The sequence below is a fragment of the Rhinoderma darwinii genome, chromosome 6 (assembly GCF_050947455.1).
Source record: "Rhinoderma darwinii isolate aRhiDar2 chromosome 6, aRhiDar2.hap1, whole genome shotgun sequence".
Taxonomy (NCBI): domain Eukaryota; kingdom Metazoa; phylum Chordata; class Amphibia; order Anura; family Rhinodermatidae; genus Rhinoderma; species Rhinoderma darwinii.
The window spans coordinates 519,023-543,062 of record NC_134692.1 but is presented as its reverse complement, the minus strand read 5'-3'; the positions used below and the strand labels follow the sequence as shown (position 1 = coordinate 543,062).

General features: G+C 45.7%; 1 protein-coding gene across 2 annotated transcripts in view; it reads right to left on the bottom strand.

Annotated features, from left to right (window-relative positions):
- Window positions 1–656: 656 nt before the first annotated feature.
- Window positions 657–24,040, bottom strand: part of MARCO (macrophage receptor with collagenous structure) — a 60,697-nt gene continuing 37,313 nt past the window's right edge. Inside the window, exons 12-17 of one of the 2 annotated variants that reach the window (XM_075831035.1) lie at window positions 7,076–7,120; window positions 6,371–6,415; window positions 6,186–6,275; window positions 5,958–5,993; window positions 5,563–5,730; window positions 657–868 (exon numbers count right to left, since the gene is read on the bottom strand). In XM_075831035.1, coding sequence (XP_075687150.1) covers window positions 744–868; window positions 5,563–5,730; window positions 5,958–5,993; window positions 6,186–6,275; window positions 6,371–6,415; window positions 7,076–7,120 — 509 coding nt within the window. In that variant the 3' untranslated portion in view covers window positions 657–743. Of the gene's footprint in view, window positions 869–5,562; window positions 5,731–5,957; window positions 5,994–6,185; window positions 6,276–6,370; window positions 6,416–6,437; window positions 6,813–7,075; window positions 7,121–24,040 lie in introns of those variants that run through there. The other variant, XM_075831036.1, reaches the window with a different exon arrangement.

Genomic DNA, 24,040 nt, shown 5'->3' with positions numbered 1-24,040 from the left:
ATAATCACAAGAAATGAGATTAATAACGAAAATAGAAAAGGAAGAATCTTATGAGGTGCTGCCACGTGGCTGCAATACAGCTTCATTGCATGTGATGTATATGGCCTGAGGAAGACGCTGGTTCAGTGTTGAAACGCGTAGCCACCATTGTTCATGTTAAATAGATATATTTTAAACTATTCCACTTGCTATTTCCCGTACTTTCTATCAGCCACGTGGCAGCGCCTCATAAGATCCTTCCTTTTCTATTTTCGTTATTTATCTTGTCAAGCGGTGACCGTACGGTTAACCGGTTTGGGTCTTGGCAGCAGCACTTGGGGACTATCCTTGTGATTACCTTTTCAATATTGTTCTTACGCAATATCTAGGTGAGCATGGTATGTCACTACCTTTAGCTTGCCTAACCTGATTGACCTGCACTATGTGGCGCCGTGCTTTTTGCTCTTATTTCCAAGAAATGAGATATGAATTCTTATTCGCTGTGCGTGACTTTTTCCAGCACAAGGAAACATTGAGGTCGTGCCCACCGCGGAGCCGCAGCCTGTATTCAGTGAGCTCTCCTGTTACAGAAAGCAGCGGAAGAAGTTCAGCGCCGGGCCCCCACACCCCACGGGGCCAATATAGGTCTCCATAGTAAATCAGCAATAGAAACAAGGTTTGTACATAGTGACTTCTTTATTTTATGACTGCACAGAATTAGAGCCCGTTTAAGGTCAGCGTGGGGTGCGGAGCGGATCAGTCTCTTAGGCGCATTCTACACCGGCGTCCTCGCTGTGGCTGCAATTATGAGTCTCTGATTTGATGCAGTCAAGGATACTCTGCTCACTGCCGGTGCACTGCACGTCATCCAGGAAGATCTTTCCAACACCTGCGTAAAGAAATGATAAAAGTCATGTTCGCTGCATCATACGAGCCCTCCCTGCTGCTGATCGAAAGCATTCAGGGCCAGCTGTAGGGGGTCACCACTCCCACCTCACACTTATGTCAGACTCAGTGGTCACATACTATCATGGGCATCTGCACTAATTCCTGTGGGCGTGGACCCCACTGTGCACTGGACGGTGTGAATGTTATGTGGCTGTCTATGATAGGAAGAGGAACACCATGAGACAAGAGCAGCAGAACATGCTAGAGACCAGACATGTGAGGAGCCACTGCACACCAGGGATTTACCCACTTCACTGCCCTAGACCACCAGGGATTTACCCCCTTCACTGCCCTAGACCACCAGGGATTTACCCCCTTCACTGCCCTAGACCACCAGGGATTTACCGCCTTCACTGCCCTAGACCACCAAGTATTTACCCCCTTCACTGCCCTAGACCACCAGGGATTTACCCCCTTCACTGCCCTAGACCACCAGGGATTTACCGCCTTCACTGCCCTAGACCACCAAGTATTTACCCCCTTCACTGCCCTAGACCACCAGGGATTTACCCCCTTCACTGCCCTAGACCACCAGGGATTTACCCTCTTCACTGCCCTAGACCACCAGGGATTTACCCTCTTCACTGCCCTAGACCACCAGGGATTTACCCTCTTCACTGCCCTAGACCACCAGGGATTTCCCCCCTTCACTGCCCTAGACCACCAAGGTTTTACCCCCTTCACTGCCCTAGACCACCAGGGATTTACCCTCTTCACTGCCCACGGCCACCAGGGATTTACCCTCTTCACTGCCCACGGCCACCAGGGTTTTACCCTCTTCACTGTCCTAGACCACCTGGGATTTACCCTCTTCACTGCCCTAGACCACCAGGCATTTACCCCCTTCACTGCCCTAGACCACCAAGGTTTTACCCCTTTCACTGCCCTAGACCACCAGGGATTTACCCTCTTCACTGCCCTAGACCACCAGGGATTTACCCCCTTCACTGCCCTAGACCACCAGGGATTTACCGCCTTCACTGCCCTAGACCACCAGGGATTTACCCTCTTCACTGCCCTAGACCACCAGGGATTTACCCCCTTCACTGCCCTAGACCACCAAGGATTTACCCCTTTCACTGCCCTAGACCATCAGGGATTTTGCATTTAACCCCTGTACAACCCTGGTGCAGATAATGTGTAAAGTGACTATGTATGTGAGATTATATATGTTGCCTTAAGTTTCAGTGTATAAATATGGCGGGTGGAGGGGGTCTACTTTTGTTTTTTGCCTAGGACCCCATTTTCTCCAAAACTGCCCTTGCAAATACACATTAAACAGCCCCAAAGTGCCAAACAACGGGTCTGAATAGAGACCACTTCCTGGTTCTGTAGAGTCACATGGTGCATCACATGATTTTTCTTAGCCAGTCAGCTGCTCTGATGGGGATCATATGATACAATCTTTGACATGGAGTTTATGTCACATGATCCTCTTCGGAGCAGCTGAGAGGGATTCACTGTCTATGGGACTGACAGAGATCAGAGTGATGGACACGCAGGTCATCGCCTCTCCACAGAACACGTATGTTCCTGGCTGAAAACTCCTCCACCAATAGCCTACGAGTACCTGAACAGGCAAGACCACCATGTACTAGACACCATCATCATCATTTTTTCCTACTAATTTTAAATACAAAAAATAATCACTAACTTTTTGACCCAACGCTGAGATTCGGTCTGTTACTTTTTCTTGGACATACAAATCCCGGCTTCTCTATCTGATCACTTCACCAGCATGACCTGTGATACATCAGGACTACTGGAGGACTATGTACAGACCACAGACAGGAGGACGATCCCAGGATCACACTCCACCAGCACGACCTGTGATAGATCAGGACTACTGGAGAACTATGTACAGACCACAGACAGGAGAATAATCCCAGGATCACACTCCACCAGCACAACCGGTGATATATCAGGACTACTGGAGGACTATATACAGACCACAGACGGGAGGAAGATCCCAGGATCACACTCCACCAGCACAACCGGTGATACATCAAGACTACTGGAGGACTATATACAGACCACAGACGAGAGGACGATCACAGGATCACACTCCACCAGGATGAACTGTGATACATCAGGACTACTGGAGGACCATGTACAGACCACAGACAGGAGGACGATCACAGGATCACACTCCACCAGCATGACCTGTGATACATCAGGACTACTGGAGGACTATGTACAGACCACAGATGGGAGGAAGATCCCAGGATCACACTCCACCAGCACAACCTGTGATACATCAGGACTACTGGAGGACCATGTACAGACCACAGACAGAAGGACGATCCCAGGATCACACTCCACCAGCACGACCTGTGATACATCAAGACTACTGGAGGACTATATACAGACCACAGACAGGAGGACGATCAGAGGATCACACTCCACCAGCACGAACTGTGATACATCAGGACTACTGGAGGACCATGTACAGACCACAGACAGGAGGACGATCCCAGGATCACACTCCACCAGCACGACCTGTGATACATCAGGACTACTGGAGGACCATGTACAGACCACAGACGGGAGAAAAATCCCAGGATCACACTCCACCAGCACGACCTGTGATACATCAGGACTACTGGAGGACTATATACAAACCACAGACGGGAGGACGATCCCAGGATCACACTCCACCAGCACAAACTGGGATACATCAAGACTACTGGAGGACTATATACAGACCACAGATGGGAGGATGATCCCAGGATCCCCCTCCACCAGCACGACCTGTAATACATAAGGACTACTGGAGGACCATGTACAGACCACAGACAGTCGGACTACTGGAGGACTATATACAGACCACAGACGGGAGGACGATCCCAGGATCACACTCCTACAGCACGACCTGTGATACATCAGGACTACTGGAAGACTATGTACAGACCACAGACAGGAGGACAATCCCAGGATCACACTCCCCCAGCACGACCTGTGATACATCAGGACTACTAGAGGACTATGTACAGACCACAGACAGGAGAATAATCCCAGGATCACACTCCACCAGCACAACCGGTGATATATCAGGACTACTGGAGGACTATGTACAGACCACAGACAGAAGGACGATCCAAGGATCACACTCCACCAGCACGACCTGTGATACATCAGGACTACTAGAGGACTATGTACGGACCACAGACAGGAGAATAATCCCAGGATCACACTCCACCAGCACGACCTGTGATACATCAGGACTACTGGAGGACTATATACAAACCACAGACGGGAGGACGATCCCAGGATCACACTCCACCAGCACAAACTGGGATACATCAAGACTACTGGAGGACTATATACAGACCACAGATGGGAGGATGATCCCAGGATCCCCCTCCACCAGCACGACCTGTAATACATAAGGACTACTGGAGGACCATGTACAGACCACAGACAGTCGGACTACTGGAGGACTATATACAGACCACAGACGGGAGGACGATCCCAGGATCACACTCCTACAGCACGACCTGTGATACATCAGGACTACTGGAAGACTATGTACAGACCACAGACAGGAGGACAATCCCAGGATCACACTCCCCCAGCACGACCTGTGATACATCAGGACTACTAGAGGACTATGTACAGACCACAGACAGGAGAATAATCCCAGGATCACACTCCACCAGCACAACCGGTGATATATCAGGACTACTGGAGGACTATGTACAGACCACAGACAGAAGGACGATCCAAGGATCACACTCCACCAGCACGACCTGTGATACATCAGGACTACTAGAGGACTATGTACGGACCACAGACAGGAGAATAATCCCAGGATCACACTCCATCAGCACGACCTGTGATACATCAGGACTACTGGAGAACTATGTACAGACCAAAGACGGGAGGACGATCACAGGATCACACTCCACCAGCACGACCTGTGATACATCAGGACTACTAGAGGACTATGTACAGACCACAGACAGGAGGACGATCCCAGGATCACACTCCACCAGCACGACCTGTGATACATCAGGACTACTGGAGGACCATGTACAGACCACAGACAGAAGGACGATCCAAGGCTCACACTCCACCAGCACGAGCTGTGATACATCAGGACTACTGGAGGACCATGTACAGACCACAGACAGGAGGACGATCCCAGGATCACACTCCACCAGCACGACCTGTGATAGATCAGGACTACTGGAGGACTATGTACAGACCACAGACAGTCGGACTACTGGAGGACCATGTACAGACCACAGATTTGAGGACGATCCCAGGATCACACTCCACCTCATGTGAGAACAGCGTTTCTATACTGCGCCTTTACCACCTCTATATGACACAATGGCGTGGCCTCTCTCTGATTAATATTTTTTAGATATACTGAGGAAATCCTGGATTTTCCTTGCCCCGCCAACCTGTGATCTAGGGAAAAGGAATCCCCCACCCAGCGAGAGGCGGAAATACCGTGGCACATCTTTACCAAACTGTGATATCCTCCTCAGTGTGACGGGTGCAGGGAGGAGAACTGTGGGTTCAGGAACCTCATTCTAGTGAGTAGTGCCGTCCCCATTCTGGGATTACCCCTTTAAGTCCCGCTCTGTGACTTTAGGTGTTATAGCGGCTGTGGAAGAGGAGATTCACCTGCGCTTGCCGTGAATGTGGACACAACCCTCGAGTACCCCAACATCCGGCAGATGACTTTGCCATCGTTACTGTCCCAGCTGTCATCACAGATGGTTCCCCATTCTCCGTTGCGTTTGATCTCCACTCGACCTTTTGCTCCTCCAACAATTCTCACGATGTCGCTGCCTGGGACAGAAATGAATACAGAGTCATCTAGCGACACTGACGTTATAATGGCCGCAAATCCGGAACATGACACACGGAGTGAAAGTGACAAGTACAAGTGAAGGGACAGGGGTCTCCGCGGCTCCCCCTCCACGGCTGCTGTGTAACCTGCTGATACCTCATAGGGGGTAATAATCTGAATTCCACCAAAAAACATCATCAACATGACGCAGCCGATCTCCTCTTACCTGGATGACTGTTCTGTCCCGGGACCCCGGGGGCTCCTAGATGAAAAACAATACAAAGTCCTCTTAACAAGCGCTCGGTGATACCCCTGCCTGATATTCCATTTATTCATGACATTGGAGTCCCCTCCCCAGGTGATTTAGTCATTTCTTCCATCTCGCTACTTGAATCTTATCATGGGATGGGGTGGCCACGGCTCACAGTATAATAAGAATGGAGGTGGCGTGTACCTTGTAGACCGGGGGAGCCCTTCTCTCCTTTTGCACCTGGAAAGCCGGAGCGTCCGGATTCACCTTTCGTCCCCTGCAGTCCATTCACCCCTGAGGAGAGGAGACACAACAGAGCGTATGGATGGGTTTGCATGGGTGGCCCCTGAATGATAGCAGGAGGTGGTTATATGAGATTTTGCTCTCACCTGGAGTCCCACTGTTGCCTTTCTGCCCAATGTCCCCTTTCAAGCCTAAAAAATAAATTTCCATCAGAACATAAGCGTTACCTGGAAAGATGCCACCAAGGAGGTAATGTGGTAACACCTGAGGACGTGGTAACAGCTGAGGACGTGGTAACAGCTGAGGACCTGGTAACACCTGAGGACGTGGTAACAGCTGAGGACCTGGTAACACCTGAGGACGTGGTAACAGCTGAGGACGTGGTAACAGCTGAGGACGTGGTAACACCTGAGGACGTGGTAACAGCTGAGGACGTGGTAACACCTGAGGACGTGGTAACACCTGAGGACGTGGTAACAGCTGAGGACGTGGTAACAGCTGAGGACGTGGTAACAGCTGAGGACGTGGTAACACCTGAGGACGTGGTAACACCTAAGGACGTGGTAACACCTGGGGACGTTGTATGACCTGAGGACATGGTAACACATGAGGGGAGTATTATGTGCAGGTGTTAGTACTATGTGACTGGTATATAGCAGACCTCGCGTGTATCAGGTGGAGTTATGAGTAATATCTCGGAGTATTATGTGCAGGTATTAGCACTGAGTGATTGGTATATAGCAGACCTCGTGTGTATCAGGTGGGGTTATGAGTAATATCTCGGAGTATTATGTGCAGGTATTAGCACTGAGTGATTGGTATATAGCAGACACGGTCACATGCTGTATTACCTGTTTCACCTTTTTGTCCATTACTTCCAGGTATTCCCGGAGACCCTGCACATGGGTAAACACATCAAATGTCAGGGTCTGCGTGCTGTCAGTAATACAGTATGAAGAACTTATAAATTACACGAGACACCACTACGAATATTCACACAGATTTTACCGTCTCCAACACGTTCTTTTCACAATAGTTTACAACAAAACTGAGTAGATTATTGTACTTCATGTACCAGGTAGGGTTATGAGTAATATCTGGGAGTATTATGTGCAGGTATTAGCACTGAGTGACTGGTATATAGAAGACCTTGTGTGTATCAGATAGGGTTATGAGTAATATCTGGGAGTATTATGTGCAGGTATCATTCCTTCCTGTTTCTGATCATTCCTTCTAGTCTCTGATCATTTCTTCTAGTCTCCGATCATTCCTTCCTGTTTCTGATCATTCCTTCCTGTTTCTGATCATTCCTTCTTGTCTCTGATCATTCCTTCTAGTCTCTGATCATTCCTTCCTGTTTCTGATCATTCCTTCCTGTCTCTGATCATTCCTTCCTGTCTCTGATCATTCCTTCTTGTCTCTGATCATCCCTTCTTGTCTCTGATCATTCCTTCTAGTCTCTGATCATTCCTTCCTGTTTCTGATCATTCCTTCTAGTCCCTGATCATTCCTTCCTGTTTCTGATCATTCCTTCCCGTCTCTGATCATTCCTTTCCGTCTCTGATCATTCCTTCCTGTCTCGGATCATTCCTTCCTGTTTCTGATCATTCCTTCCTGTTTCTGATCATTCCTTCCCGTCTCTGATCATTCCTTCTAGTCTCTGATCATTCCTTCTAGTCTCTGATCATTGCTTCCTGTCTCTGACTCTTTCTTCCCATCTCTGATCATTCCTTTTTGTCTCTGATTCTTTCTTCCTGTCTCTGATCATTGCTTCCTGTCTCTGATCCTTTCTTCCTTTCTCTGATCCTTTATTCCTGTCTCTGATCCTTTCTTCCTGTCTCGGATCCTTTCTCTGATCCTTTCTTCCTGTCTCTGATCATTGCTTCCTGTCTCTGATCCTTTCTTCCTGTCTCTGATCATTGCTTCCTGTCTCTGATTCTTTCTTCCTGTCTCTGATCCTTTCTTCCTGTCTCTCATCATTCCTTCTAGTGTCTGATCATTCCTTCCTGTTTCTGATCATTCCTTCCTGTTTCTGATCATTCCTTCTAGTCTCTGATCATTCCTTCTTGTCTCTCATAATTCCTTCCTGTTTCTCATCATTCCTTCCCGTCTCTGATCATTCCTTCTTGTCTCTGATCATTCCTTCTAGTCTCTGATCATTCCTTCCTGTTTCTGATCATTCCTTCCCGTCTCTGATCATTCCTTCTCATCTCTGATCATTCCTTCCCGTCTCTGATCATTCTTTCTCGTCTCTGATCATTGCTTCCTGTCTCTAACTCTTTCTTCCCATCTCTGATCATTCCTTTTTGTCACTGATTCTTTCTTCCTGTCTCTGATCATTGCTTCCTGTCTCTGATCCTTTCTTCCTGTCTCTGATCCTTTATTCCTGTCTCTGATCCTTTCTTCCTGTCTCGGATCCTTTCTCTGATCCTTTCTTCCTGTCTCTGATCATTGCTTCCTGTCTCTGATCCTTTCTTCCTGTCTCTGATCATTGCTTCCTGTCTCTGATTCTTTCTTCCTGTCTCTGATCCTTTCTTCCTGTCTCTCATCATTCCTTCTAGTGTCTGATCATTCCTTCCTGTTTCTGATCATTCCTTCCTGTTTCTGATCATTCCTTCTAGTCTCTGATCATTCCTTCTTGTCTCTCATAATTCCTTCCTGTTTCTCATCATTCCTTCCCGTCTCTGATCATTCCTTCTTGTCTCTGATCATTCCTTCTAGTCTCTGATCATTCCTTCCTGTTTCTGATCATTCCTTCCCGTCTCTGATCATTCCTTCTCATCTCTGATCATTCCTTCCCGTCTCTGATCATTCTTTCTCGTCTCTGATCATTGCTTCCTGTCTCTAACTCTTTCTTCCCATCTCTGATCATTCCTTTTTGTCACTGATTCTTTCTTCCTGTCTCTGATCCTTTCTTCCTGTCTCTGATCATTGCTTCCGGTCTCTGATCCTTTCTTCTTGTCTCTGATCATTGCTTCCTGTCTCTGATCCCTTCTTCCTGTTTCTGATCCTTCCTACCTGTTTCTGATCATTCCTTCTTGTCTCTGATCATTCCTTCAAGTCTCTGATCATTCCTTCTAGTCTCTGATCATTCCTTCTAGTCTCTGATTATTCCTTCTAGTCTCTGACTCTTTCTTCCCATCTCTGATCATTCCTTTTTGTCTCTGATTCTTTCTTCCTGTCTCTGATCATTGCTTCCTGTCTCTGATCATTCCTTCTAGTCTCTGATCATTCCTTCCAGTTTCTGATCATTCCTTCCCGTCTCTGATCATTCCTTCTCGTCTCTGACCATTCCTTCTCGTCTCTGATCATTCCTTCTAGTCTCTGATCATTCCTTCTAGTCTCTGATTATTCCTTCTAGTCTCTGATCATTCCTTCCCGTCTCTGATCATTCCTTCCCGTCTCTGATCATTGCTTCCTGTCTCTGACTTTTTCTTCCCATCTCTGATCATTCCTTTTTGTCTCTGATTTTTTCTTCCTGTCTCTGATCCTTTCTTCCTGTCTCTGATCATTGCTTCCGGTCTCTGATCATTGCTTCCGGTTTCTGATCCATTCTTCCTGTCTCTGATCATTGCTTCCTGTCTCTGATCCTTTCTTCCTGTCTCTGATCCTTTCTTCCTGTCTCTGATCCTTTCTTCCTGTCCCTGATCCTATCCTTTCTTCCTGTCTCTGATCCTTTCTTCCTTTCTCTGATCCTTTGTTCCTGTCGATCATTGCTTGCTGTCTCTGATCCTTTCTTCCTGTCTCTGATCATTGCTTCCTGTCTCTGATCCTTTCGTCCTGTCTCTGATCATTTCTTCCTGTCTCTGATCCTTCCTTCCTGTCTCGGATCCTTTCTTCCTGTCTCTGATCCTTACTTCCTGTCTCTGATCCTTTCCTCATTTCTCTGATCCTTTCTTCCTGTCTCTGATCCTTTCTTCCTGTCTCTGATCCTTTCCTCCTTTTTCTGATCCTTTCTTCCTGTCTCTGATCCTTTCTTCCTGTCTCTGATCCTTTCTTCCTGTCTCTGATCCTTTCTTCCTGTTTCTGATCCTTTCGTCCTGTCTCTGATCCTTTCTCTGATCCATTCTTCCTGTCTCTGATCCTTTCTTCCTTTCTCTGATCCTTTCTTCCTGTCTCTGATCCTTTCTTCCTGTCTCTGACTCTTTCTTCCTGTCTCTGATCCTTTCTTCCTGTCTCTGAACCTTTCCTCCTGTCTCTGATCATTCCTTCCTGTCTCTGATCCTTTCTTCTTGACTCGGATCCTTTCCTACTGTCTCTGATCCTTTCTTCCTGTCTCTGATCATTCCTTCCTGTCTCTGATCCTTGTTTCCTTTCTCTGATCTTTTCTTCCCGTCTCTGCTCCTTTCATCCTGTCTCTGGTCCTTTCTCTGATCCTTTCTTCCTGTCTCTGATTCTTTCTTCCTGTCTCTGATCCTTTCTTCCTGTTTCTGATCATTCCTTCCCGTCGCTGATCATTCCTTCCTGTTTCTGATCATTCCTTCCCGTCTCTGATCATTCCTTCCTGTTTCTGATCATTCCTTCCCGTCTCTGATTATTCCTTCCTGTTTCTGATCATTCCTTCCCGTCTCTGATCATTCCTTCTAGTCTCTGATCATTTCTTCTAGTCTCCGATCATTCCTTCCTGTTTCTGATCATTCCTTCTTGTCTCTGATCATTCCTTCTAGTCTCTGATCATTCCTTCTAGTCTCTGATCATTCCTTCTAGTCTCTGATCATTTCTTCTAGTCCCTGATCATTCCTTCCTGTTTCTGATCATTCCTTCCCGTCTCTGATCCTTCCTTTTCGTCTCTGATCATTCTTTCCTGTCTCTGATCATTCCTTCTAGTCTCTGATCATTCCTTCTAGTCTCTGATCATTCCTTCTAGTCTCTGATCATTTCTTCTAGTCCCTGATCATTCCTTCCTGTTTCTGATCATTCCTTCCCGTCTCTGATCCTTCCTTTTCGTCTCTGATCATTCTTTCCTGTCTCTGATCATTCCTTCCCTTTTCTGATCATTCCTTCCTGTTTCTGATCATTCCTTCCCGTCTCTGATCATTCCTTCTAGTCTCTGATCATTCCTTCTAGTCTCTGATCATTCCTTCTAGTCTCTGATCATTGCTTCCCATCTCTGATCATTCCCTTTTGTCTCTGATTCTTTCTTGTCTCTGATCCTTTCTTCCTGTCTCTGATCCTTTCTTCCTGTCTCTGATCATTGCTTCCTGTCTCTGATCCTTTCTTCCTGTCTCTGATCCTTTTTTCCTGTCTCTGATCCTTTCTTACTTTCTCTGATCCTTTCTTCCTGTCTCTGATCATTGCTTCCTGTCTCTGATCCTTTCTTTCTGTCTCTGATCCTTTCTTCCTGTCTCTGATCCTTTCTTCCTGTCTCTGATCCTTTCTTCCTGTCTCCGATCCTTTCTTCCTGTCTCAGCTCCTTACTTCCTGTCTCTGCTTCTTTCTTCCCATCTCTGATCCTTTCTTCCTTTCTCTGATCCTTTCTTCCTGTCTCTGATCCTTTCTTCCTGTCTCTGATCATTGCTTTCTGTCTCTGACACTTTCTTCCCATCTCTGATCATTCCTTGTTGTCTCTGATTCTTTCTTCCTGTCTCTGATCATTGCTTCCTGTCTCTGATCCTTTCTTCCTGTCTCTGATCCTTTCTTCCTGTCTCTGATCCTTTCTTCCTTTCTCTGATCCTTTCTTCATGTCTCTGATCATTGCTTGCTGTCTCTGATCCTTTCTTCCTGTCTCTGATCATTGCTTCCTGTCTCTGATCCTTTCTTCCTTTCTCTGATCATTCCTTCCTGTCACTGATTCTTCCTTCCTGTCTCGGATCCTTTCTTCCTGTCTCGGATCCTTTCTTCCTGTCTCGGATCCTTTCTTCCTGTCTCTGATCCTTTCATCCTTTCTCTGATACTTTCTTCCTGTCTCTGATCGTTTCCTCCTTTCTCTGATCCTTTCATCCTGTCTCTGATCCTTTCTTCCTGTCTCTGATCCTTTCTCTGATCCTTTCTTCCTGTTTCTGATCCTTTCTTCCTGTCTCTGATCCTTTCTCTGATCCTTTCTTCCTGTCTCTGCTCCTTACTTCCTGTCTCTGCTTCTTTCTTCCCATCTCTGATCCTTTCTTCCTTTCTCTGATCCTTTCTTCCTGTCTCTGATCCTTTCTTCCTGTCTCTGATCATTGCTTTCTGTCTCTGACACTTTCTTCCCATCTCTGATCATTCCTTGTTGTCTCTGATTCTTTCTTCCTGTCTCTGATCATTGCTTCCTGTCTCTGATCCTTTCTTCCTGTCTCTGATCCTTTCTTCCTGTCCCTGATCCTTTCTTCCTGTCTCTGATCCTTTCTTCCTTTCTCTGATCCTTTCTTCATGTCTCTGATCATTGCTTGCTGTCTCTGATCCTTTCTTCCTGTCTCTGATCATTGCTTCCTGTCTCTGATCCTTCCTTCCTGTGTCTGATCATTCCTTCCTGTCTCTGATCCTTCCTTCCTGTCTCGGATCCTTTCTTCCTGTCTCGGATCCTTTCTTCCTGTCTCTGATCCTTTCTTCCTGTCTCTGATCCTTTCTTCCTGTCTCTGATCCTTTCTTCCTTTCTCTGATCCTTTCTTCATGTCTCTGATCATTGCTTGCTGTCTCTGATCCTTTCTTCCTGTCTCTGATCATTGCTTCCTGTCTCTGATCCTTTCTTCCTTTCTCTGATCATTCCTTCCTGTCACTGATCCTTCGTTCCTGTCTCGGATCCTTTCTTCCTGTCTCGGATCCTTTCTTCCTGTCTCGGATCCTTTCTTCCTGTCTCTGATCCTTTCCTCCTTTCTCTGATCCTTTCTTCCTGTCTCTGATCGTTTCCTCCTTTCTCTGATCCTTTCTTCCTGTCTCTGATCCTTTCTTCCTGTCTCTGATCCTTTCTCTGATCCTTTCTTCCTGTTTCTGATCCTTTCTTCCTGTCTCTGATCCTTTCTCTGATCCTTTCTTCCTGTCTCTGCTCCTTACTTCCTGTCTCTGCTTCTTTCTTCCCATCTCTGATCCTTTCTTCCTTTCTCTGATCCTTTCTTCCTGTCTCTGATCCTTTCTTCCTGTCTCTGATCATTGCTTTCTGTCTCTGACACTTTCTTCCCATCTCTGATCATTCCTTGTTGTCTCTGATTCTTTCTTCCTGTCTCTGATCATTGCTTCCTGTCTCTGATCCTTTCTTCCTGTCTCTGATCCTTTCTTCCTGTCCCTGATCCTTTCTTCCTGTCTCTGATCCTTTCTTCCTTTCTCTGATCCTTTCTTCATGTCTCTGATCATTGCTTGCTGTCTCTGATCCTTTCTTCCTGTCTCTGATCATTGCTTCCTGTCTCTGATCCTTTCTTCCTGTCTCTGATCATTCCTTCCTGTCTCTGATCCTTCCTTCCTGTCTCGGATCCTTTCTTCCTGTCTCGGATCCTTTCTTCCTGTCTCTGATCCTTTCTTCCTGTCTCTGATCCTTTCCTCCTTTCTCTGATCCTTTCTTCCTGTCTCTGATCGTTTCCTCCTTTCTCTGATCCTTTCTTCCTGTCTCTGATCCTTTCTTCCTGTCTCTGATCCTTTCTCTGATCCTTTCTTCCTGTTTCTGATCCTTTCTTCCTGTCTCTGATCCTTTCTCTGATCCTTTCTTCCTGTCTCTGATCTTTTCTTCCTGTCTCTGACTCTTTCTTCCTGTCTCTGATCCTTTCTCTGATCCTTTCTTCCTGTCTCTGATCCTTTCTCTGATCCTTTCTTCCTGTCTCTGCTCCTTACTTCCTGTCTCTGCTTCTTTCTTCCCATCTCTGATCCTTTCTTCCTTTCTCTGATCCTTTCTTCCTGTCTCTGATCCTTTCTTCCTGTCTCTGATCATTGCTTTCTGTCTCTGACACTTTCTTCCCATCTCTGAACATTCCTTGTTGTCTCTGATTCTTTCTTCCTGTCTCTGATCATTGCTTCCTGTCTCTGATCCTTTCTTCCTGTCTCTGATCCTTTCTTCCTGTCCCTGATCCTTTCTTCCTGTCTCTGATCCTTTCTTCCTTTCTCTGATCCTTTCTTCATGTCTCTGATCATTGCTTGCTGTCTCTGATCCTTTCTTCCTGTCTCTGATCCTTTCTTCCTGTCTCCGATCCTTTCTTCCTGTCTCAGCTCCTTACTTCCTGTCTCTGCTTCTTTCTTCCCATCTCTGATCCTTTCTTCCTTTCTCTGATCCTTTCTTCCTGTCTCTGATCCTTTCTTCCTGTCTCTGATCATTGCTTTCTGTCTCTGACACTTTCTTCCCATCTCTGATCATTCCTTGTTGTCTCTGATTCTTTCTTCCTGTCTCTGATCATTGCTTCCTGTCTCTGATCCTTTCTTCCTGTCTCTGATCCTTTCTTCCTGTCTCTGATCCTTTCTTCCTTTCTCTGATCCTTTCTTCATGTCTCTGATCATTGCTTGCTGTCTCTGATCCTTTCTTCCTGTCTCTGATCATTGCTTCCTGTCTCTGATCCTTTCTTCCTTTCTCTGATCATTCCTTCCTGTCACTGATTCTTCCTTCCTGTCTCGGATCCTTTCTTCCTGTCTCGGATCCTTTCTTCCTGTCTCGGATCCTTTCTTCCTGTCTCTGATCCTTTCATCCTTTCTCTGATACTTTCTTCCTGTCTCTGATCGTTTCCTCCTTTCTCTGATCCTTTCATCCTGTCTCTGATCCTTTCTTCCTGTCTCTGATCCTTTCTCTGATCCTTTCTTCCTGTTTCTGATCCTTTCTTCCTGTCTCTGATCCTTTCTCTGATCCTTTCTTCCTGTCTCTGCTCCTTACTTCCTGTCTCTGCTTCTTTCTTCCCATCTCTGATCCTTTCTTCCTTTCTCTGATCCTTTCTTCCTGTCTCTGATCCTTTCTTCCTGTCTCTGATCATTGCTTTCTGTCTCTGACACTTTCTTCCCATCTCTGATCATTCCTTGTTGTCTCTGATTCTTTCTTCCTGTCTCTGATCATTGCTTCCTGTCTCTGATCCTTTCTTCCTGTCTCTGATCCTTTCTTCCTGTCCCTGATCCTTTCTTCCTGTCTCTGATCCTTTCTTCCTTTCTCTGATCCTTTCTTCATGTCTCTGATCATTGCTTGCTGTCTCTGATCCTTTCTTCCTGTCTCTGATCATTGCTTCCTGTCTCTGATCCTTTCTTCCTGTGTCTGATCATTCCTTCCTGTCTCTGATCCTTCCTTCCTGTCTCGGATCCTTTCTTCCTGTCTCGGATCCTTTCTTCCTGTCTCTGATCCTTTCTTCCTGTCTCTGATCCTTTCTTCCTGTCTCTGATCCTTTCTTCCTTTCTCTGATCCTTTCTTCATGTCTCTGATCATTGCTTGCTGTCTCTGATCCTTTCTTCCTGTCTCTGATCATTGCTTCCTGTCTCTGATCCTTTCTTCCTTTCTCTGATCATTCCTTCCTGTCACTGATCCTTCGTTCCTGTCTCGGATCCTTTCTTCCTGTCTCGGATCCTTTCTTCCTGTCTCGGATCCTTTCTTCCTGTCTCTGATCCTTTCCTCCTTTCTCTGATCCTTTCTTCCTGTCTCTGATCGTTTCCTCCTTTCTCTGATCCTTTCTTCCTGTCTCTGATCCTTTCTTCCTGTCTCTGATCCTTTCTCTGATCCTTTCTTCCTGTTTCTGATCCTTTCTTCCTGTCTCTGATCCTTTCTCTGATCCTTTCTTCCTGTCTCTGCTCCTTACTTCCTGTCTCTGCTTCTTTCTTCCCATCTCTGATCCTTTCTTCCTTTCTCTGATCCTTTCTTCCTGTCTCTGATCCTTTCTTCCTGTCTCTGATCATTGCTTTCTGTCTCTGACACTTTCTTCCCATCTCTGATCATTCCTTGTTGTCTCTGATTCTTTCTTCCTGTCTCTGATCATTGCTTCCTGTCTCTGATCCTTTCTTCCTGTCTCTGATCCTTTCTTCCTGTCCCTGATCCTTTCTTCCTGTCTCTGATCCTTTCTTCCTTTCTCTGATCCTTTCTTCATGTCTCTGATCATTGCTTGCTGTCTCTGATCCTTTCTTCCTGTCTCTGATCATTGCTTCCTGTCTCTGATCCTTTCTTCCTGTCTCTGATCATTCCTTCCTGTCTCTGATCCTTCCTTCCTGTCTCGGATCCTTTCTTCCTGTCTCGGATCCTTTCTTCCTGTCTCTGATCCTTTCTTCCTGTCTCTGATCCTTTCCTCCTTTCTCTGATCCTTTCTTCCTGTCTCTGATCGTTTCCTCCTTTCTCTGATCCTTTCTTCCTGTCTCTGATCCTTTCTTCCTGTCTCTGATCCTTTCTCTGATCCTTTCTTCCTGTTTCTGATCCTTTCTTCCTGTCTCTGATCCTTTCTCTGATCCTTTCTTCCTGTCTCTGATCTTTTCTTCCTGTCTCTGACTCTTTCTTCCTGTCTCTGATCCTTTCCTCCTTTCCCTGATCCTTTCTTCCTGTCTCTGATCGTTTCCTCCTTTCTCTGATCCTTTCTTCCTGTCTCTGATCCTTTCTTCCTGTCTCTGATCCTTTCCCTGATCCTTTCTTCCTGTTTCTGATCCTTTCTTCCTGTCTCTGATCCTTTCTCTGATCCTTTCTTCCTGTCTCTGATCCTTTCTTCCTGTCTCTGATCTTTTCTTCCTGTCTCTGACTCTTTCTTCCTGTTTCTGATCCTTTATTCCTCTCTCTGATCCTTTCTTCCTGTCTCTGATCATTCCTTCCTGTCTCTGATCCTTTCTTCTTGTCTCTGATCCTTTCTTCCTGTCCCTGATCCTTTCTTCCTGTCTCTGATCCTTTCTTCCTTTCTCTGATCCTTTCTTCATGTCTCTGATAATTGCATGCTGTCTCTGATCCTTTCTTCCTGTCTCTGATCATTGCTTCCTGTCTCTGATCCTTTCTTCCTGTCTCTGATCATTCCTTCCTGTCTCTGATCCTTCCTTCCTGTCTCGGATCCTTTCTTCCTGTCTCGGATCCTTTCTTCCTGTCTCGGATCCTTTCTTCCTGTCTCTGATCCTTTCCTCCTTTCTCTGATCCTTTCTTCCTGTCTCTGATCCTTTCCTCCTTTCTCTGATCCTTTCTTCCTGTCTCTGATCGTTTCCTCCTTTCTCTGATCCTTTCTTCCTGTCTCTGATCCTTTCTTCCTGTCTCTGATCCTTTCCCTGATCCTTTCTTCCTGTTTCTGATCCTTTCTTCCTGTCTCTGATCCTTTCTCTGATCCTTTCTTCCTGTCTCTGATCCTTTCTTCCTGTCTCTGATCTTTTCTTCCTGTCTCTGACTCTTTCTTCCTGTTTCTGATCCTTTATTCCTCTCTCTGATCCTTTCTTCCTGTCTCTGATCATTCCTTCCTGTCTCTGATCCTTTCTTCTTGTCTCTGATCCTTTCTTCCTGTCCCTGATCCTTTCTTCCTGTCTCTGATCCTTTCTTCCTTTCTCTGATCCTTTCTTCATGTCTCTGATAATTGCATGCTGTCTCTGATCCTTTCTTCCTGTCTCTGATCATTGCTTCCTGTCTCTGATCCTTTCTTCCTGTCTCTGATCATTCCTTCCTGTCTCTGATCCTTCCTTCCTGTCTCGGATCCTTTCTTCCTGTCTCGGATCCTTTCTTCCTGTCTCGGATCCTTTCTTCCTGTCTCTGATCCTTTCCTCCTTTCTCTGATCCTTTCTTCCTGTCTCTGATCGTTTCCTCCTTTCTCTGATCCTTTCTTCCTGTCTCTGATCCTTTCTTCCTGTCTCTGATCCTTTCTCTGATCCTTTCTTCCTGTTTCTGATCCTTTCTTCCTGTCTCTGATCCTTTCTCTGATCCTTTCTTCCTGTCTCTGCTCCTTACTTCCTGTCTCTGCTTCTTTCTTCCCATCTCTGATCCTTTCTTCCTTTCTCTGATCCTTTCTTCCTGTCTCTGATCCTTTCTTCCTGTCTCTGATCATTGCTTTCTGTCTCTGACACTTTCTTCCCATCTCTGAACATTCCTTGTTGTCTCTGATTCTTTCTTCCTGTCTCTGATCATTGCTTCCTGTCTCTGATCCTTTCTTCCTGTCTCTGATCCTTTCTTCCTGTCCCTGATCCTTTCTTCCTGTCTCTGATCCTTTCTTCCTTTCTCTGATCCTTTCTTCATGTCTCTGATCATTGCTTGCTGTCTCTGATCCTTTCTTCCTGTCTCTGATCATTGCTTCCTGTCTCTGATCCTTTCTTCCTGTCTCTGATCATTCCTTCCTGTCTCTGATCCTTCCTTCCTGTCTCGGATCCTTTCTTCCTGTCTCGGATCCTTTCTTCCTGTCTCTGATCCTTTCTTCCTGTCTCTGATCCTTTCCTCCTTTCTCTGATCCTTTCTTCCTGTCTCTGATCGTTTCCTCCTTTCTCTGATCCTTTCTTCCTGTCTCTGATCCTTTCTTCCTGTCTCTGATCCTTTCTCTGATCCTTTCTTCCTGTTTCTGATCCTTTCTTCCTGTCTCTGATCCTTTCTCTGATCCTTCCTGTCTCGGATCCTTTCTTCCTGTCTCGGATCCTTTCTTCCTGTCTCTGATCCTTTCTTCCTGTCTCTGATCCTTTCCTCCTTTCTCTGATCCTTTCTTCCTGTCTCTGATCGTTTCCTCCTTTCTCTGATCCTTTCTTCCTGTCTCTGATCCTTTCTTCCTGTCTCTGATCCTTTCTCTGATCCTTTCTTCCTGTCTCTGAACCTTTCCTCCTGTCTCTGATCATTCCTTCCTGTCTCTGATCCTTTCTTCTTGACTCGGATCCTTTCCTACTGTCTCTGATCCTTTCTTCCTGTCTCTGATCATTCCTTCCTGTCTCTGATCCTTGTTTCCTTTCTCTGATCTTTTCATCCCGTCTCTGCTCCTTTCATCCTGTCTCTGATCCTTTCTCTGATCCTTTCTTCCTGTCTCTGATTCTTTCTTCCTGTCTCTGATCCTTTCTTCCTGTTTCTGATCATTCCTTCCCGTCGCTGATCATTCCTTCCTGTTTCTGACAAAACTGAGAAGATTATTGTACTTCATGTATGGAAAAATAAACAAAAAACAGATAATTCCTTCCTGTTTCTGATCCTTCCTTCCTGTTTCTGATCATTCCTTCCTGTTTCTGATCATTCCTTCTCGTCTCTGATCATTCCTTCCTGTTTCTGATCATTCCTGCCCGTCTCTGATCATTCCTTCCTGTTTCTGATCATTCCTTCCCGTCTCTGATTATTCCTTCCTGTTTCTGATCATTCCTTCCCGTCTCTGATCATTCCTTCTAGTCTCTGATCATTTCTTCTAGTCTCCGATCATTCCTTCCTCTTTCTGATCATTCCTTCTAGTCTCTGATCATTCCTTCTAGTCTCTGATCATTTCTTCTAGTCTCTGATCATTCCTTCCTGTTTCTGATCATTCCTTCCCGTCTCTGATCCTTCCTTTTCGTCTCTGATCATTCTTTCCTGTCTCTGATCATTCCTTCCCTTTTCTGATCATTCCTTCCTGTTTCTGATCATTCCTTCACGTCTCTGATCATTCCTTCTAGTCTCTGATCATTCCTTCTAGTCTCTGATCATTCGTTCTAGTCTCTGATCATTGCTTCCTGTCTCTGACTCTTTCTTCCCATCTCTGATCATTCCCTTTTGTCTCTGATTCTTTCTTGTCTCTGATCCTTTCTTCCTGTCTCTGATCCTTTCTTCCTGTCTCTGATCATTGCTTCCTGTCTCTGATCCTTTCTTCCTGTCTCTGATCCTTTTTTCCTGTCTCTGATCCTTTCTTACTTTCTCTGATCCTTTCTTCCTGTCTCTGATCATTGCTTCCTGTCTCTGATCCTTTCTTTCTGTCTCTGATCCTTTCTTCCTGTCTCTGATCCTTTCTTCCTGTCTCTGATCCTTTCTTCCTGTCTCCGATCCTTTCTTCCTTCTCTGCTCCTTACTTCCTGTCTCTGCTTCTTTCTTCCCATCTCTAATCCTTTCTTCCTTTCTCTGATCCTTTCTTCCTGTCTCTGATCCTTTCTTCCTGTCTCTGATCATTGCTTTCTGTCTCTGACACTTTCTTCCCATCTCTGATCATTCCTTGTTGTCTCTGATTCTTTCTTCCTGTCTCTGATCATTGCTTCCTGTCTCTGATCCTTTCTTCCTGTCTCTGATCCTTTCTTCCTGTCTCTGATCCTTTCTTCCTTTCTCTGATCCTTTCTTCATGTCTCTGATCATTGCTTGCTGTCTCTGATCCTTTCTTCCTGTCTCTGATCATTGCTTCCTGTCTCTGATCCTTTCTTCCTTTCTCTGATCATTCCTTCCTGTCACTGATTCTTCCTTCCTGTCTCGGATCCTTTCTTCCTGTCTCGGATCCTTTCTTCCTGTCTCGGATCCTTTCTTCCTGTCTCTGATCCTTTCATCCTTTCTCTGATACTTTCTTCCTGTCTCTGATCGTTTCCTCCTTTCTCTGATCCTTTCATCCTGTCTCTGATCCTTTCTTCCTGTCTCTGATCCTTTCTCTGATCCTTTCTTCCTGTTTCTGATCCTTTCTTCCTGTCTCTGATCCTTTCTCTGATCCTTTCTTCCTGTCTCTGCTCCTTACTTCCTGTCTCTGCTTCTTTCTTCCCATCTCTGATCCTTTCTTCCTTTCTCTGATCCTTTCTTCCTGTCTCTGATCCTTTCTTCCTGTCTCTGATCATTGCTTTCTGTCTCTGACACTTTCTTCCCATCTCTGATCATTCCTTGTTGTCTCTGATTCTTTCTTCCTGTCTCTGATCATTGCTTCCTGTCTCTGATCCTTTCTTCCTGTCTCTGATCCTTTCTTCCTGTCCCTGATCCTTTCTTCCTGTCTCTGATCCTTTCTTCCTTTCTCTGATCCTTTCTTCATGTCTCTGATCATTGCTTGCTGTCTCTGATCCTTTCTTCCTGTCTCTGATCATTGCTTCCTGTCTCTGATCCTTTCTTCCTGTGTCTGATCATTCCTTCCTGTCTCTGATCCTTCCTTCCTGTCTCGGATCCTTTCTTCCTGTCTCGGATCCTTTCTTCCTGTCTCTGATCCTTTCTTCCTGTCTCTGATCCTTTCTTCCTGTCTCTGATCCTTTCTTCCTTTCTCTGATCCTTTCTTCATGTCTCTGATCATTGCTTGCTGTCTCTGATCCTTTCTTCCTGTCTCTGATCATTGCTTCCTGTCTCTGATCCTTTCTTCCTTTCTCTGATCATTCCTTCCTGTCACTGATCCTTCGTTCCTGTCTCGGATCCTTTCTTCCTGTCTCGGATCCTTTCTTCCTGTCTCGGATCCTTTCTTCCTGTCTCTGATCCTTTCCTCCTTTCTCTGATCCTTTCTTCCTGTCTCTGATCGTTTCCTCCTTTCTCTGATCCTTTCTTCCTGTCTCTGATCCTTTCTTCCTGTCTCTGATCCTTTCTCTGATCCTTTCTTCCTGTTTCTGATCCTTTCTTCCTGTCTCTGATCCTTTCTCTGATCCTTTCTTCCTGTCTCTGCTCCTTACTTCCTGTCTCTGCTTCTTTCTTCCCATCTCTGATCCTTTCTTCCTTTCTCTGATCCTTTCTTCCTGTCTCTGATCCTTTCTTCCTGTCTCTGATCATTGCTTTCTGTCTCTGACACTTTCTTCCCATCTCTGATCATTCCTTGTTGTCTCTGATTCTTTCTTCCTGTCTCTGATCATTGCTTCCTGTCTCTGATCCTTTCTTCCTGTCTCTGATCCTTTCTTCCTGTCCCTGATCCTTTCTTCCTGTCTCTGATCCTTTCTTCCTTTCTCTGATCCTTTCTTCATGTCTCTGATCATTGCTTGCTGTCTCTGATCCTTTCTTCCTGTCTCTGATCATTGCTTCCTGTCTCTGATCCTTTCTTCCTGTCTCTGATCATTCCTTCCTGTCTCTGATCCTTCCTTCCTGTCTCGGATCCTTTCTTCCTGTCTCGGATCCTTTCTTCCTGTCTCTGATCCTTTCTTCCTGTCTCTGATCCTTTCCTCCTTTCTCTGATCCTTTCTTCCTGTCTCTGATCGTTTCCTCCTTTCTCTGATCCTTTCTTCCTGTCTCTGATCCTTTCTTCCTGTCTCTGATCCTTTCTCTGATCCTTTCTTCCTGTTTCTGATCCTTTCTTCCTGTCTCTGATCCTTTCTCTGATCCTTTCTTCCTGTCTCTGATCTTTTCTTCCTGTCTCTGACTCTTTCTTCCTGTCTCTGATCCTTTCCTCCTTTCTCTGATCCTTTCTTCCTGTCTCTGATCGTTTCCTCCTTTCTCTGATCCTTTCTTCCTGTCTCTGATCCTTTCTTCCTGTCTCTGATCCTTTCCCTGATCCTTTCTTCCTGTTTCTGATCCTTTCTTCCTGTCTCTGATCCTTTCTCTGATCCTTTCTTCCTGTCTCTGATCCTTTCTTCCTGTCTCTGATCTTTTCTTCCTGTCTCTGACTCTTTCTTCCTGTTTCTGATCCTTTATTCCTCTCTCTGATCCTTTCTTCCTGTCTCTGATCATTCCTTCCTGTCTCTGATCCTTTCTTCTTGTCTCTGATCCTTTCTTCCTGTCCCTGATCCTTTCTTCCTGTCTCTGATCCTTTCTTCCTTTCTCTGATCCTTTCTTCATGTCTCTGATAATTGCATGCTGTCTCTGATCCTTTCTTCCTGTCTCTGATCATTGCTTCCTGTCTCTGATCCTTTCTTCCTGTCTCTGATCATTCCTTCCTGTCTCTGATCCTTCCTTCCTGTCTCGGATCCTTTCTTCCTGTCTCGGATCCTTTCTTCCTGTCTCGGATCCTTTCTTCCTGTCTCTGATCCTTTCCTCCTTTCTCTGATCCTTTCTTCCTGTCTCTGATCGTTTCCTCCTTTCTCTGATCCTTTCTTCCTGTCTCTGATCCTTTCTTCCTGTCTCTGATCCTTTCTCTGATCCTTTCTTCCTGTTTCTGATCCTTTCTTCCTGTCTCTGATCCTTTCTCTGATCCTTTCTTCCTGTCTCTGCTCCTTACTTCCTGTCTCTGCTTCTTTCTTCCCATCTCTGATCCTTTCTTCCTTTCTCTGATCCTTTCTTCCTGTCTCTGATCCTTTCTTCCTGTCTCTGATCATTGCTTTCTGTCTCTGACACTTTCTTCCCATCTCTGAACATTCCTTGTTGTCTCTGATTCTTTCTTCCTGTCTCTGATCATTGCTTCCTGTCTCTGATCCTTTCTTCCTGTCTCTGATCCTTTCTTCCTGTCCCTGATCCTTTCTTCCTGTCTCTGATCCTTTCTTCCTTTCTCTGATCCTTTCTTCATGTCTCTGATCATTGCTTGCTGTCTCTGATCCTTTCTTCCTGTCTCTGATCATTGCTTCCTGTCTCTGATCCTTTCTTCCTGTCTCTGATCATTCCTTCCTGTCTCTGATCCTTCCTTCCTGTCTCGGATCCTTTCTTCCTGTCTCGGATCCTTTCTTCCTGTCTCTGATCCTTTCTTCCTGTCTCTGATCCTTTCCTCCTTTCTCTGATCCTTTCTTCCTGTCTCTGATCGTTTCCTCCTTTCTCTGATCCTTTCTTCCTGTCTCTGATCCTTTCTTCCTGTCTCTGATCCTTTCTCTGATCCTTTCTTCCTGTTTCTGATCCTTTCTTCCTGTCTCTGATCCTTTCTCTGATCCTTCCTTCCTGTCTCGGATCCTTTCTTCCTGTCTCGGATCCTTTCTTCCTGTCTCTGATCCTTTCTTCCTGTCTCTGATCCTTTCCTCCTTTCTCTGATCCTTTCTTCCTGTCTCTGATCGTTTCCTCCTTTCTCTGATCCTTTCTTCCTGTCTCTGATCCTTTCTTCCTGTCTCTGATCCTTTCTCTGATCCTTTCTTCCTGTCTCTGAACCTTTCCTCCTGTCTCTGATCATTCCTTCCTGTCTCTGATCCTTTCTTCTTGACTCGGATCCTTTCCTACTGTCTCTGATCCTTTCTTCCTGTCTCTGATCATTCCTTCCTGTCTCTGATCCTTGTTTCCTTTC